This window comes from Myotis brandtii, unplaced genomic scaffold (genome assembly GCF_000412655.1).
Source record: "Myotis brandtii unplaced genomic scaffold, ASM41265v1 scaffold44, whole genome shotgun sequence".
Classification (NCBI taxonomy): domain Eukaryota; kingdom Metazoa; phylum Chordata; class Mammalia; order Chiroptera; family Vespertilionidae; genus Myotis; species Myotis brandtii.
In genome coordinates this window covers 218,685-234,760 of record NW_005366833.1, presented here as the reverse complement: position 1 = coordinate 234,760, position 16,076 = coordinate 218,685, and the positions used below count along the sequence as shown (strand labels likewise).

The 16,076-nt window shown below is 43.6% G+C and overlaps 1 protein-coding gene across 1 annotated transcript in view; it reads right to left on the bottom strand.

The window, feature by feature from the left end:
- Nucleotides 1-6,369: 6,369 nt before the first annotated feature.
- The window catches only part of SPATA6L (spermatogenesis associated 6-like), a 46,277-nt gene continuing 36,570 nt past the window's right edge, over nt 6,370-16,076 (bottom strand). The window contains exons 10-14 of the mRNA XM_014546266.1: nt 15,269-15,303; nt 14,253-14,449; nt 11,951-12,044; nt 10,671-10,773; nt 6,370-6,452 (exon numbers count right to left, since the gene is read on the bottom strand). Of these exons, the coding sequence (XP_014401752.1) occupies nt 10,684-10,773; nt 11,951-12,044; nt 14,253-14,449; nt 15,269-15,303 (416 nt within the window). The 3' untranslated portion in view covers nt 6,370-6,452; nt 10,671-10,683. The remainder of the gene's footprint in view (nt 6,453-10,670; nt 10,774-11,950; nt 12,045-14,252; nt 14,450-15,268; nt 15,304-16,076) is intronic.

The window sequence follows — 16,076 nt, the reverse complement described above, 5'->3', positions numbered from 1 at the left end:
CTGAACTTACCCAAAGTCAAACTTATACATTTTCTCCTGCAGTCGCTCTTTCCTAAATTGAGCATTGTGCTTTTAAAATCACCATGATTTCCTCTGCAACTTCGGATCATAATTTCTTTGAGGTTGGAGGTGGTAAGGCAGGTCTACAGAGGTTTGAACATTTATTTGAATCCCTCCACATGTTGCCCCTGAGTGACAGTGGGTGGCCTATGGCTTAGCCTCAGTTCAGACATAGTGCATTCCTGCACTTTATCTCCCCACATCATTCTTAAATAAATAATGTGTACTTTGACAATCCTCAGTTCTACTTACAACAATGACAGCTTCAAAGCAAGAACAAACACAACAACAATCTAAATCCAAGAGAAGGTGCCCATTGCCTCTGAGCACCCACCCTGCCGCACAGCACCCGCCCCCCACACACACACCCTGTAATTCTGAGTGTTCCCTACTGTGGCCCTATTGGGGGGGGGGGGGGGGGGGGGGGGGGAATCCTCCCCAAAAGGTTTTATTTGGCCTCCTACTTTGTTCTCTTAGTCTTGAGTTCATCTTACCTCATGTCATAAAGAATGTAAATCTACAAAATGAAGGACACTGTGTCCTTCTATCTGCAGAGTAAATTATTCTCTCAATCAGTACTTCACTCCTGATTAAATAGTTCACCTTCATTTTGCAACTCCCCCCACGCCTTCTGACTTAACTGTTTCTTCCTTAAAGGAACCAGACTCCCCCTCCCCGACCCCCACACACCATTAAAGCACCTTAAACTAAATTGCCTGATTTCTTCCCACTCCCATGTTTAATGAGCCCCTCTCTTCTCTATGACCCTCCCATCCTGTCCAGGCTCTAATATCCAGACTTCTTCAATGGCTTTGTCACAGTCTCCCTGCCGCCAGCCTCTACCCACTCCCAAACCACCTGAACAAGATCATCCGATTAATAGTCTGCTTTCCCATCGCAAAACTCTAATGGTTTCTTATTGTCTACAGCACAGTCTAAAATCCCAGGCCCAATATTTAAGACACTTCAGAAGATATTCCTAGAGGATATTCCCAATTTCCTCACATCTCCCAAACCTCTTCTCCACCTGGTGCTTTTAGTTCCACAAACTTTAGGTATTATTTCATATTATTAAATAAGAGTCATAACTGGTGGCTGTAGGCAAGATTAGCTTCAATAAAAAGCTTGTGGCCATCAAGCCTTTTATTGTTTTGAATTTGAATAATTTGAACACCTTGCCAGAGGTGGAGGGGATGAAGTTATAGTTTCCATTTCACCCCAGCCCCCATCACTAACCATTATTTCCAACCCACTGCTTCTGTCAATCACAAATCCTGCCTGGTTCTGAAGGCACTGGAGTGTGGAACACCTTTAGACAGTCACACTTGGAACATCTCATTGCCCTAATAATTCCAGAGACTCCAGAAGGATATTCCTGAGCATAATGCTTCCCCTACTCCACAGGGCCCAGTACAATTCTGAGCACATAGTAGAAGCTGAATAAATACAAGTTGAGTGATTTCATGCAGTTATCTGTCAGGGCTGGGAGACCGCATGACTCAGTAAACAAAGGATGTCATCATTCAACCGGGTTGAACTTCCCTTACGCAATGACAAATGAGCTTTCATGACAAGGAACTCTCACCACGAATTCAGCACTTCCAACAATGGCACCTCTCACATACAATCTGTTCCTGGGAATCATTCCACTAAAATAGGTGTGATATTTATCTCAGTTCAAGATAGCAATTTGAGTGTTAGTTCCTGGAGGAAAAGGAACAGGGATATTTATTTTGGGGTGGCGGGATGGCTATTTACAAACATAATATCCCAATGACAGGACATAAGAGCAGAAATCATCTTTTGTTGGTCTAAACAGGAAGTGGTTAACCTCATTCCAACTCCAGGCAAGAGACCTTAATTGTCCCATCACTCTACTGAAACACTGAGTTCACTTTTCAACCCCTTGAATTATCCAGCATGCACCAACCTCAGGGACAATCAGGTGACAACCCAGAGGTGGTAAAAAGTGGTAGCGGAAAAAAAAAAAACCCAAGAGGTTTGGAAACAAGACAAACCAGGGTTTGGAAATTGCTTCTGATACACATTAGTTTTTCTGAGCCTCTGTGTCCCTAGCAAAAAAAAAGGGGGGGGGAATGTTTTCTGCAAATAATTTAATAAAAATAATAACAACTAATACTTACTGAGTGCTTATTTTATAGGCACTAATTTAAAGTGCTTTATTTAAATGTGTTGACTCATCTATTTATGACAGCATTACTATTATTGCCTGCATTTCACAAAGAAAGACACTGAGGCACAAGGAGGTTAAGTTATTTGCCCAAGTCACTCAGCTGCTAAGTGGCAGAATCAGGATTCAAACCTAGGTGCTCTACCTCCAGAACCTCAGTCTTCACACCCACATGATAACGCCCTCATGAAGCATTTGATACAGCCTGGCAGACTGAGGCGCTAAACAAAGGAATGGAAAAATGAGAGAAATAGGGGGAAGGAAGAAGGGAAAAGCCCCTTTTCCAATTCTTTGCTGGGATTTGGGTTTACCAAGGTTAGGTGGGAAGATCTTTAAAAGACTGTAGCTCTCCCCAAGCCCCTCTACGTTGCTCTTGTCCTGGCCTCCCCTGTGGAAGAACCTAGAATACATCACCCTCCACACCCATCCATGCAGTAACCTAGGCGGGTTCAAAAGCATCCACAACCAAACACAAAACAAAGGCCACAAGTACTTCAACTCTTACCTTGGAGCCAACTCTGTGCCTCATCAGGGTCTTCCTTCTCCCTCTTCATTGGAAAGTCCTAATGCTGGTGACTCAGCGACCTAACAGCCCTCAGATTCCCTTCAGCATTTCTGGGGCAGGCCATGAAATGCTGAGTCACTCCGTGCTGCCTCCTCAAAGTTCCCGCTGCCTAGATGAAGATTAGCGCCCTCCCCACCTGCCCGTCCCACACAAACAAAGCAAACCCCACCATGCAATTTGCTGTATTCTGTCTGTCCTATTGGCTGGCCTGGTCTTGAAGAGGAGGCAAAGCTGTGATCAATACAGAGCAAATGAGCCCCAGCAGGTGGATCTAATGGGTAGTTGAGGATATTACTAGCTACGAGCTGCTTTTAAAATAAAGATAAGGAGAAAGAAAAATATAGACTTACCGGGTGCAGGAGGATCTCTCTCAAAGATACGGAATCTCAAAAGGAAATTTCAGAGTGGGAGCTCCTCACTCGGCTGAGGAAGCTCCAACAACCCAGCCATCCTGGAAAGGACCCCCGTGCCCCAGGGGAAAGCTCGTGGCCTAGGCAAGAGCCTGTTTTTTCCAAACTTCCTAGTTCTGAAGGTGAAACTAAGCACAGGTCTTTCCTCTGATGACAAAGTAATGATTCCTGCGCCTAGACCCAGTGTAGAGGCTGGGAGGGAACAGACCCGGGGAGCCTGAGGGTTTTAGCTCTTCTCACTGTCAGCAGAGTTCCAAGTACATGGCGAGAGGAGGGGCTTCTCCCCAGGACCTGCACACCCCAGAGGAGTGCTGGCAGAGGTCCCCTGTTCTGAGAAGCACAGAGGTTCCACCAGGCAGTGCTAGCGGGTTCGTTGGTCACACACAGATTAGAGAGCCGGCCTTTCCTCGGGTTGCCCTCAGAGAGGCCCGAGGGCTCCTTTAATGGAACCAATCAAAGAGAGCCAGGGCTCTTACTGAGAGTGACCAGGCATTGGGGGCTAGGCTGAACTTGCACATGCAACCCACTCATCCTCTAATTATACACTGAAAAGCACCCACCTTCCTTTATGTTAAACTTACATACACGCTCTTGCTCATCCGGTGGTGCTCAGTGGTTGAGCATCAGGCTATGAACCGAGAAGATTCCCGGCCAGGGTGCATGCCCGGGGTTGCAGGCTCGATCCCCGGTAGGGGGCATGCAGGAGGCAGCCGATCAATGATTCTCTCTCATCATTGATGTTTCTATCTCTCTCTCTCTCCCTTCCTCTCTGAAATCAATAAATACAGATTTTTTAAAAACAGACATATACAGTCTCATTTTTTAAATCCTATTTATAATTCAGGGTCTTCAGGCTTCAGCTAACTTGGAGTCAGTCGGGTGACCATAGGGAAATGGCCTCACTGGATGGTGGCTTTTGCTTAGAGGGCCCAAGCTCCACAAGGGAGATTTTCCCAAGAGTCTCTGAAAACTCAGCCCCTGTGAAGCATACTTGTAAAATATGGTCCCAGCTTTCATAGGTCAGCAACTGTGAAACTCAAGAAAGAACTAATAAACTGAAGACAAGTGGGGATTTTTATTATGGTTAATGACACAGGCCTTCCCAAAAGAAATCCAAAACCTAAGATATCACAAAATTATTCATGTTATCATATACACCAAAAGCAAAATGTCTTGGCCTGGTCAGTGTGCTCAGTGGTTAGGGCATCGGCCTGTGCACCAAAGGATCGTGGGGGTCATGGGTTCGATTCCCAGTCAAGGACATGTTCCTGAATTGCAGGTTCAATCCCTGGCCCTGGTCAGGGTGCGTGGGGGAGGCAACCAATCAATGTGTATCTCTCACATCTCTCTCTCGCTCGCTCTCTTGCTCTCTCTCTCTCTCTCTCCTTCCCCCTCCCTCCCTTCCTTTCATTCTCTCTAAAAATCAATGGAAAAAATATCCTCAGGTGAGGATTCACAAAAACAAACAAACAAACAAACAAAAAACCCAAAATGTCTCAACTGCAATCCTGGCCTAAAATGATTCCCCAAAACTAAAGTAATTCCTGGAGAAATAAAAAGTTAAGTAGGACTCGTTTAAACAATAGAGTTAGCAGACCCGAAAATGAGAAAAAGGCAGATTGAGTTGTGCAAATAAAAAGAAAAAAAAAAGACTTTAAGTAAGAATGGGCATCTAAGATTTTATCCATTAATCAAATTAAGGAATTATGCTCAAAAAAACCTGAACATGAGTGTCACAGTGTATATTTGAGCAACAACTGACGTGGGGTACCGATTCATCAGAACTGATCTCCTTTGGCTGCTTCTGTCCTGCTTTATAAGGCCCTTTTCTGAGACTTGTATCTCAGTCTTAATATAATACAGTATTTTTTTATTTTTGATGACTCCTTAGACACTGAAATAATAAATTGACAACTATAGTTTCAGGCACTTTGAGAACAGATAAGCAGGTGTAATTTAAGCATGCTGTCTGTTTTCCAAAGGAGCAATGTTTGTTGTAATGTATGCTGTACCTTTATTTGGCGGAAACTCTGAGAAGAGGATAAATGAGTTTTGTTTTACAATTTTCTTTTCCTAATTTACCTAGTTCCTGTGGTCATAATGAGAAAAGGAAACTGGACTCTTCTCTGAATCTTCCAAAATCGAAAGTGGTTTCAGTGTCAGGTAGAGCAAAGTGCCCAGGTTGTAGTCTGAGGGAAAAAGGTCTCCATTTCAGGCACCTCTTCTCTGGGTCTATACCCATGAAGACAAATGTGCCTCTAGTCCCACTTCCTCCCACTCCGTCCTCTTCCTGCTTCCTCAAACTTTGTAAGCGTTGATTTTAAATTCAGTTTTGGCAATCATGTTTACAGAGCCTATTGACTTCAAGTAGATCTATTTGAGGAAGCAGTTGTTTCTCATGTGAATTTATTCAGAATCGCTGAACAAAAGGAGGGGTAGTGACAGAAAAAAATGTTTAAACGATTGTCCAAAGAAATTAGCCTCCTCCTACAAATGTATCATAGAAATTAAACCTATAAAAGCAAGATCTGAATTGTCCAGATACAATCCTCCCTCTTCCTAGGTGTTCAGTGAACTTCAGGTACATCAAGTCTAACACTAAAAAACAAATGAACAACACAAAAAGCAGATTTACCAAAAAGAGAAAACCTTTTCCTAGAAGATTGATTGGGTTATTCCTCTAAATAGCAGCTTCCTCTAGCTCATGCAAACTGTAAGTTGATTTGGAAAGAAAGTGGGGGCGGGGGGTGGAGAAGGGGAGGAAGGAAGGGAATCAAGGAGGAAAGAAGGGAGGGAAAGAGGGGGGGAGGGAGAGAGAGAGAGAGAGAGAGAGCGAGCTTTTCAAGGACACTCCACTGCCCAAATGAGGAACATTGAAAAGGCATCTTGACATTTTCAGTAGAAATCTAAGAAGTACTTACCAAGCACCTACCACTCAACTATTGCTATTTTTCTATTTCAAGCTCAAAACAAACCAAATAAAACACAATGTTCCAGCTTGACAAGAAAATCTGAGCCCCAAACGACGAAGACTTTAATCAACGACTCTTAGCTGGGTACAAAAGATTGAGTACAGGGTTTGATTTAAAGGGGATTAGAGACCAGCAACTCCATACACATAACAAACAATTGTTGTTCATTTCCCTAAGGACGTGCCAGTTGTCTGGACGAGGGAGTTCTTCATGATGCTCCTCCAGCGTTCTTTCAGCTTCCCCTACAGGTGGGACTGAGAAAAAGAGCCAACAGTCAACAGGACCAAGGAGATGATCTCACTCTACCCTAATCTTGGCCTCTCTCCCTCTCTCTCTCTCTCTCTCTCTCTCTCTCTCTCTCTCGGGATCACTTGGTGTCTGAGCCCCTTCTACACTCACAGTGCAGAGTGAGGCAATATTTGTGAGTCTGACAAGGCAGCTGTGTGGTCTCGGGCAAGTGACCTGACCTCTTTGAATAATATGAGTATGATGATCAGCAGAGGAGCCACCTCTGGAGAGTGTCATTGTGAGGCGTTAGGCTAGTCCTTGGCACACTGTAAATGAGCAGAAACTGTCAGGTGTCACTGAGCTAAACTGTTAACCATGCCCCCAATCAATTCTATTCTATGAAACAATTATTTTTGAAGGTGGAGTGGGGTCAGTATGGGATTGGGGGGTGTTCCAAGTCCCTCGTCGTCAGGCACTGGCAGCCTACTGCAGAGATTCTCAATCCTAAATGTGTATCAGAATCCCCCAAAGGACCTTTATAAAAATACTGGGCACTACTGCAGAGATTCCAATTGAATTGGTCTAGAGTGGGGCCTGGACACCCCTCCCACCTCCCCGTGATTCTGCCATTTATGGAAGACTGCTGACTCGGGAGTCTGCCTTGTGATTCGGGGACACAGCCAAGCCTGTGGGGTCTCTTGGACTCTGACAGGACCAGGAGCTCCTGGGATGAAGGGAGGTGCATCATTACCCGTTGAGCCAGTGCCCACAAGCCACCAAATGACAAATCCCGCAGAAACTGCTGACCAAATCAAAGAGGGAGGGTCCCCCAGGTGGCAGTTTAGAATCTGTAGTCTGGTTTGCGTTTGGCTTTGGTTGTATTGGAGGCGAAGGGGGCCCTGTGGGTGGAAGTAAAACAGCTCCTGCCTGCCAGCAGACAGGTAAGGGTAGAAGCCATACTGGCCACTATCTTAGGAGCTGAAGGAGACAGAATCAGAAACCTGTGCTTCAGTTAATTGTTGTCCTTTATTTGTTTTTTCTTTTCTTGGTTTATTTCCTTTTGGCTATTCTTTAATTCTAGAAAAGTTTATTCTAATCATTCTTGTCTGTGCCTGGTTTCCTGACTCACCGTCAGGGTGGGAGCATTACAGGTGGACTAGCTCCCCCTGAAGGCCAGCTGTGGTGGTGGAAATGGATCACAGGACACTGCTCACAGGAGTGGAACACTCTTGGGGCCAGAGGTGGTGCCCTGTGGTCAGTCTCCCCTCCCTTCCTAGCGACTTGCCCTCCCGTCCTCTGTCCCCTTCTTGGGGGAGTGTTCATAAGGAAACCCAATTACAGCACAAGGCTGAGGGAAACAAGTACAAGTGGAGGCGTGCAGAGGAGCAAGTGGCAGAGGCCCTGGCTCCTCCTGAGGGACCCAGAGGTTTCGCAGAAGAAGGCCTCACAAGCCCATCCTTCCGAGTGGCATCTCAGTGAGCGCACACTGGACATGGGAGATCAGCTCACACACTTGGGAAGAACAAGGACACAGAGGCGATCAAGCTTCTAAGAGAGCTGGGAAGGGGGGGGGGGGGGTGTACGTGTGTGTGCGCACTTATGGGAATTTTTTTGTGATAAAATTCACATAACACAAAGTTAACCATTTTAACCACTTAAAAATATACAAGGGATCATCTACTTTATACCAAAAATATCAAATCCCAAACCATCCAGAATAAGAAGAAATATATCCCAACCCCTTTGACTCCTTTCTTCTACCCATTCCCTGGTCAGACAATCAGACTCATTATTTGTTGGCTCAAGAATCCCTGGCCTTTCTGTGGGAAGACTCAACTTTCTCAATTCCCCCCGAATCTTGAGATCACTAGGAAACCAGGAGAGGGCAGGCTGATCACCAGTGAAACAGCAGAAGTGGAGAAGGTGGGAGAGGGACAAGAACTGGTGCTGCCCTCCAATCCCTCAGTGACTGGTGCCAGGAAGTGGGATGTGAGCGCCCCCAGCGGGGGGGAAAAAAAGGTTCAAAGCAGAATTTGGGGTGGCCAATGATCAAGCATATTAGTATCTTGAGTCAGTGTGTTAGCTGAATACTGACAGCACCTTCTCTGTTAACAGTATTATTTCTGCGATGTCTGACAAAACATTCCATTCCAGAGATGAGAACCCAGAGGCTTACTCTGGGGTGGGAGGGATCGGCTATTACGACGTGTAGCATGTTCGTGCAGCACTGTTTTTAAAAGAGCAGCAGGGAAGGAGGCGTGCCCTGGAAACCCACCAGGTCTTCTGTGGAGTGCTCCTCTCCGGGACTGTATTCCCAACTCGTGGTGTGACTGCGGCTGCCCAGCGTAGGCTGCTTGGCCCTACTTATCTGGGTCTTCTCTGGATTCACTGTGATACTCAGCATCTTTCTAATAAATGCTCTATTTGCTCAAGACAGTCAAAGTCACCTGGGTTTTTTTATAAGCATGAAAACCTTCGCTAACACAGCCCTCCAGGCCCCCTGCCTCACCAGGAATCCATGACCCATCCATGACCCAGCAAGCGGGGGTAGAGGCCATTGGCATGGATCTCATGTTACCTTGGAAACCCATTTTGTAAGGCAGAATTTACTAATTCTTTTCTCACCTTCACTCTATCCCCTCACATCAGTGTGCACATATCCGCTGTTTCAGGACTCTCTGTAACTCAATGCCACCACCTATGTTGAAATTCGACGCAATCTGGCATTTGGTAATTATGTGGCCGTGTTCCCTAAGTGGTAATTATGTGGGTTATGTTCCGAATAACCACCTAATAAATGCCTAGATGGCTGTTTTGGCTACGGGACATTAAGTGGCCCAGAATCCATCCTTTAATCTTCCAAGCAGAACGTCCTAAGGTGGAAGCCTGCAGACTAGGCAATTCCTGAGCTGTCCTCCACATTCCTCTGCACTGAAGGCGGGGAGTCCTGGCCAACCCTGGGAGCCTGACCCTAACTAAGTAAAAACTTAGCATGTCATCCTACACTCCTTTATTGTTTAAAAAGACTCGTAATTATTTTGAAGTGGCTAGAATGAGGGACTTCATAATACAGCACCATAGGATCCTTGTGGGAGACAAGCTCTCTCTGTCTTTCTCCCCAGGTTCTCCTATCACACACTCGAGGTTTAGAGAAGCACTAGAAGGCAATGGTTCACAGCGTGGGCGCTGAAGCCAGACTCATACCCAGGTTCACATTCCAGCTGTGCCATCCACTAGCCATGTCACCTTGAGCAAGGCACCTGAGTGCTCTGGGCCTCAGTTTCCCTATCTGTAAAATGGAAGTAGTGATAACAACTACTTCACAGGATTGTGAGGATTAAATGTTAACTCATTTAATAGATGTGAAGTATTGGGGCCAGTTCCTGGCACTCAGGAAGGACTTGATAATGAAGACCTAGTGTTATCTGGGTCCTGGGCTAGAAATGGAAAAGAAGAGAATAGCTGAAAAATGACAATACCCCACTCTATAGCCGACTACTTGCCACTTATCTGAATTCTGGAGCTACCTCGTTCCCTCATTAAACCTTCACTCAAAAAATATTTACTGAGCACCAACCACAGTGTGGAGTCATCTGAAACAAAGACAGCGGCAGGTAGGGAGTGGGAGTGGGAGTCTTGTTGAGGCCACAAGCCTGGCATGTGTGGCTGAGTTAAATGAGATCCCATTGTCGGGCACTACATGCCGGCAATGAAACAGGGAGCAGGAGAGACAGGTTTCACTTAAGTAGAAGAGGCAGCCTTTTAAGCAATCAACCCATATAAACATAGAACAACAAATTGTGTCACACTTTATGAAAGTGCAGGGCACTAAAGAAGGTACGCCTCAGAGGGGAAGGGAGTGTCATAGAACACCGTGAGACTCGAAGGATAAATAGAAGTGACCCAAGTAGGATAGGGAAGAAGTATTCAAAAAAAAGTTGGGGGGTGGGGGAGGAGAGAAGTATTCCAGACAGAGAGAAAAGCATGTGCAAAGGCCTCACAGCAGAAAAAGTTTGTGTTCAAGGAGCTGAAAGAGGGAGAGAGAGAGAGAGAGAGAGAGAGCAAGCGAGCTGGCAGACCCACATATGTTCTGTCATTATTATACTGTGTGAAGGAAGAATGTGGTTCTTAGGACTCTCCCTCATCTCCTGTCCACAACGTTTTCTAGTTACCTCATTTTGACTGCTGGAAACTAAGATTATTTTAGAAAACCATAATAAGCAGCACTTAAGCTGCTTACTTACATAAGACATCAGCTTAAAAATATCTCTGTGCATGCACTGGGTAGTTCTTCAGAGGGTAGCTTGGTCTTCCAAGGGTATAATTTACGTCAGAGATAAAATCTTCCTATAACAAAACAAATGCAGCAATTGCATTATTCATAATGTAATATAGATCAATGATAACAAGATGTATAGTTTTGCATTTAAGAGGTCTATGAATCCCATATACGCTGTATATGTGGGGGTTCACATATATGAAGAAGTTACAATTTGCAAACTCCAGTTACTATCTTCTCAGTGTAACTTCTTTTTTTTCCTTACTTTCTTTTCTCCTTTCTCTTTCTTTCTTTCTTTTTCTTTCTTTCTTTCTTTCTTTCTTTCTTTCTTTCTTTCTTTCTTCCTTCCTTCCTTTCTTTCTTTCTTTCTTCCTTTCTTTCTTTTCTTTCTTTCCTTCTTTCTTTCTTTTCTTTCTTTCTTTTTCTTTCTTTCTTTCTTTCTTTCTTTCTTTCTTTCTTTCTTTCTTTCTTTCCTTCCTTCCTTCCTTCCTTCTTTCCTTCTTTCTTTTTTTCTTTCTTTCTCTCTCTTTCTTTCTTCCTTTCTTTCTTTCTTTCTTTCTTTCTTTCTTTCTTTCTTTCTGTGTTCCCAATTTGCAAACTCTAGGACCCTTGAATAAATCTATCATTTACTTCTAGCAAAACCTCCAGACTCTTTTTTTTTTATAGCAAAGGTGGAAATTTATTGAAGAATAAGTACAGACTCCCACATGGGGAGAGGGAAAGAGTCCCACAGAACTGACTCCCATGTAGGGAGGGGGAAGAGTCCCCCAGACTCTTTTTGAGTTTGTTCAACAGTTTTCAGGAAAACTTTTCTTCCATGCTGTGGCCTTACACAGACTACACACACTTCTCTGAATTCTCCCCTGGACCAGAATTCCTGTGTGTGGGAATGGAATTCCGGTGGGAGGGAATGTGCTTGGGGCCAGTTACACTATCTTCTCTTAGTCCTTTGAAAGGCCCCTGCTCCCTCCTGCTGCAGGACCTCCTCTTGACGCACACTGTGCTCATTGCTCAGTAGGTGTTCCACTGTCTCTTCTGCAGGAAGCCCACCCTGACTCCCAACCAAGTCAAGTACCCCTTTTCTTACACTCCCAGGACACCATGTACCTCCTTGGTCAGTGTCACAGAATTTTACATTTGTTTCTGTGATTACTTGATTCATGTCTGCCTCTCATGCTAAACTCTTAAGTCCCAGGGCCCATCTTATTCTGTCAGCAAAGATGTAGTTTTGCTAGAAGCCCTAACCTTGTTTAGGTGTTGCCGAGCTCTGTGCGATGTCAGAAGATTGCATACCCTTTCATGGATCTTCTTCCCTGTGGACTGAGATCCAGGGTGGAACCTGTTGGACGGATTAAACAGGGTGAAGTATTATGCAGCTAATAAAAAGGATAGTTAGAGCCCTAACCGGTTTGGCTCAGTGGATAGAGCATCGACCTGCAGATTGAAAGGTCCCAGGTTCAATTCCGGTCAAGGGCATGTGCCTTGGTTGTGGGCATATCCCCAGTAGGGGATGTGCAGGAGGCAGCTGATCGATGTTTCTCTCTCATTGATGTTTCTAACTCTCTATCCCTCTCCCTTCCTCTCTGTAAAAAGTCAATGAAATATATGTATATTTTTAACAAAAGGATAGAGTACATAACAGTATGGGTTGATGTTTATAACTTAATAGTAAGAAAAATGCAGCACCATGAAAAATAGTGTACAGTGTGGTTTCAATGTCTTTATTAAACCTGTGCATAGGCCATCTCTGGGAATAAAAACCACCACGGTGTTCAGAATGGCTTGTGTTTGGGGGTTTGGCTGTGAGTGACTTTCCTCTTCATCCTTTACTATGTGTTTTAAATATTTCTCTAAAGAACAAATCTTGCTTTGACATTTAAGAATTTAATCCAAAAATTTTAATACCAAATTTAATCCCATTGTTTTCCACCTTCAGAATTTTATTTGCTATCTCACTGACTTTAGGCCAGTCAGACCCAACCTTAACCACAGGTCTTACAGCATCTTCCAGTTCCTCGAACATGAAGCATTTTCTCCTTCCGGAGACATTTCCCAGCCCTGCTCGCTCTGCCTAGAAGGCTGCCACCTCCAGCCCATCCCCACTCCTGTAACTCCTACCCACCCTCCAGAGCTCAGTTCAAGATTTCTTGGAAGGTCCTTCCTGATCCCCTTCATGTAGAGGGAGTCCGCTTCCCTATTTTATGCACTTAGAGTTCATTTGCCCCTTACTGATAGCACTTCTCCTCGTGGATATTTTGTCATTATTTGATTCATGTCTCTTTCTACTCCTAGCCTGAAATTGGGACTGAAACTCTTAGGTTAATAGTTCATCCTAGGGCAGTGATGGCGAACCTTTTGAGCTCGGCGTGTCAGCATTTTGAAAAACCCTAACTTAACTCTGGTGCCGTGTCACATATAGAAATTTTTTGATATTTGTAACCATAGTAAAACAAAGACTTATATCTTTGATATTTATTTTATATATTTAAATGCCATTTAACAAAGAAAAATCAACCAAAAAAATGAGTTCGCGTGTCACCTCTGACATGAGTGTCATAGGTTCGCCATCACTGTCCTAGGGCCTCATAGGTATTGAATATCATGGTAGGTATTTAATAAATATTTCTTGGGTGATTGAATTCATTCATTCATTTTTGGGAGGGGGTGGGTATGAGCTCCTAAATTCTGAAGCAGAATTAGCAAATAGATTATGAAAATCTTGTTTAGAGATACTTACTGAGTCCCTTTGTGAGCAACTGTATTATTGTAATATAAGGACTTACCTTATTCTCATCACTAATATTGCAAAGTAAAGCAGACTGCGTATCCTTTATTCAAAACCACTATCTCACTAATATTATCCTTGGTGCCACTTCCCTGGAGCAAAGGTGATCAACTGTCCTGGTTTGCCTGGGACTAAGGGGTTTCCCCAGAATGCCAGACTGTCAGGGTTAAAACAGGACAGTCCTGGGCAAACCAGATGGTTAATCATGAGACTAGAGAGTGCAATTTGGAAAATCAAGGTTCCTGTTCCTCTCTGGCCTGCCCTCCGGACATATGCAATCACAGTTTTTAAAATTTGTAACAATAATATAAACAAACCAGGAAACCATGTCTAGAAAAAGAGAAAGAAAATATATTCAGGTGTTGTTGACGTTTGCCTTTAGGTGACAGGACTATGGGTGATCTTTTTTCACTTATTTTTTTCTGTAATTTCCTAAATTTAAATAGTGAACACTACTGTTATACTGGTGAAATCAAAAGATTGAGTTTTAAAATGCATAACATCTAAAAATGGATAAATAGCACTTATGTCAAGTTAGCTGTCTATCCCATTCCCAACAAACACCCTGAGATATGTTTTCCAGAGGCAAGAGAAAGGCAGAATTTTTACTTTGGGGAAGACATTTAAAGAAATAATAATTTTTTAGATCAAGGTGTCCCCAGCTGAATGTTCCTGAGGAAGCAAACTGGTGAGGTGACCTGGCGTTACTCCTGCCAGAACACAGACACTCTTCAAGCAAAGAGACGGGCGCTTGCCGCTGACCTTCCTCGGAGAAGGCACTGATCCAGAGGAGGGCTGGGAGATCTGGAGTGCCGGGAGGTGGAGAATGAAGTTCCCAGGTGGAAATCCTCATCCCCTTGGTTACTGTAACTGGGCGAGGGCTTTCTAAACTTTCTCGGACATAACGGTGATGGTGATTGATGCCTTAAAAAAATCCGTTCATCTGGCTCTTTGATAACCTGTGTGACAATGTGCATTATTTTTTAGTTATAGTTTTGCTTTTGTTTGCTTAATTCAAAGCTGGGGTTGGGTGAGACAAGGAAGAGAATTGTGAGCAAGATAGAATACCTGCCCTGGGATGGGGGTGTGCAGAGAAGACTAAAGACAAATGCTCAGGAGAAGAGGTCAAGGAGAGATAACTAAAATTCTCTGTCTGGCATGAGTTAACAAGCCAAAATAAATTCATGCTCTGAACTTAAATTTGGGAGGCCTGGAGATTACTGGGTTTGGGAAAGATTTCCTTCTTTCTTTCTTCCTTCCTTTCTTTCTTTCTTCCTTTGTTTCTTTCTTTCTTTCTTTCTTTTACCCACTAGGAAGATTACCTTTTTAAACAAAATATTTAAATGCTCTGGCATAAGAAGCACAGTATACTCCGTTTTCTTTGCATATATCCATTTAATACAGAACTTTACCTCTTCACCTGGACAAGCCAATTAAACTTCAAGAACAAGTGATTTATCACCACTATGTATAAAAGTATTTGATTAGAGAAAAAGCAATGAAAATCCTACTGATAAAAGTAGGTATTGGGCCTACATATGCCCTCACTCCTGATTCATCCCACAGATGAAAAAGAAAAGTGTTTATGAGGGAACAAACAAGTGGAAGCAAAGCAGACAGTGGAGCCAGGGCACCTCTTAAACTCCAATTTAACTATAGCAATTCCATAAGCAGCACTGGCTAGAAGTATACTTTTCACCACTCCTTGGCGGAAGCACAGTAATTAACATTAGATAGCTGGAAATAAGTTATTTTACTAATGCTACTTCTAAAATTACCTTTACGTTAGCTGCAAGGCTGTCAAGAGAAGAAGCTAGAAGAAAGAGGAACAGGTGATTCAATGACTCATTATTATCAGTTACCCCTAAAAACTGCTGTTGCACTTATTCCACAGCAGTACAAAAATATTACACAATGAATTATGATAGAACTTACTAGTAAATGCTCCCTTGTAAGTTACACTATCACTTTTAAAACTCCCTTGAGTCACAGCAACTCTCTCTCCGAGTTTTTCTGTCCTCCTGAGCTCAACAATGAGGTTATATTATCCATGACTTCCCATAGCACGCATGGCTACAGGAAGGGTAAAAGAGAGTCTAAAGTGAAGCAGTAAGTTCAGTAACCCTTCAACAGCCTGGAAAACTCATATTTGCTCAGGTGCCCAGAACCTACAAGAAAGCCGTGTGGCTCAAATATAAAATGCATATACTCTTCCTCTCCTGCCATTCCTTTCACATTTGTTTTCCGTGGAATCTTATTTATGCAGAAATTCTTGAGTATACTTGTCCAAGGTAGACATAAATGTTAGGTTGAGACAATGGATATGCAAGAGCTTGCAGAAACACGATGCAGCAAAAGTATAAATCATTAGGATTACCCTAAATACTCATAATACGTAAATAGATCTAATGCCAGAGAATGGTAAGAAGGACTAGAAAGTGAATATATTAATATACATACGAAACCAAGATTAAACTGGATTTTTCCAGGTTGAGAAAAAAGGAACGCTTTTGAAATGAGTATTTGCAAGGCCATGCTATGGCCACCATGCTCTCCCCACCACCCCACCACCCCCTGCTGCCGCTG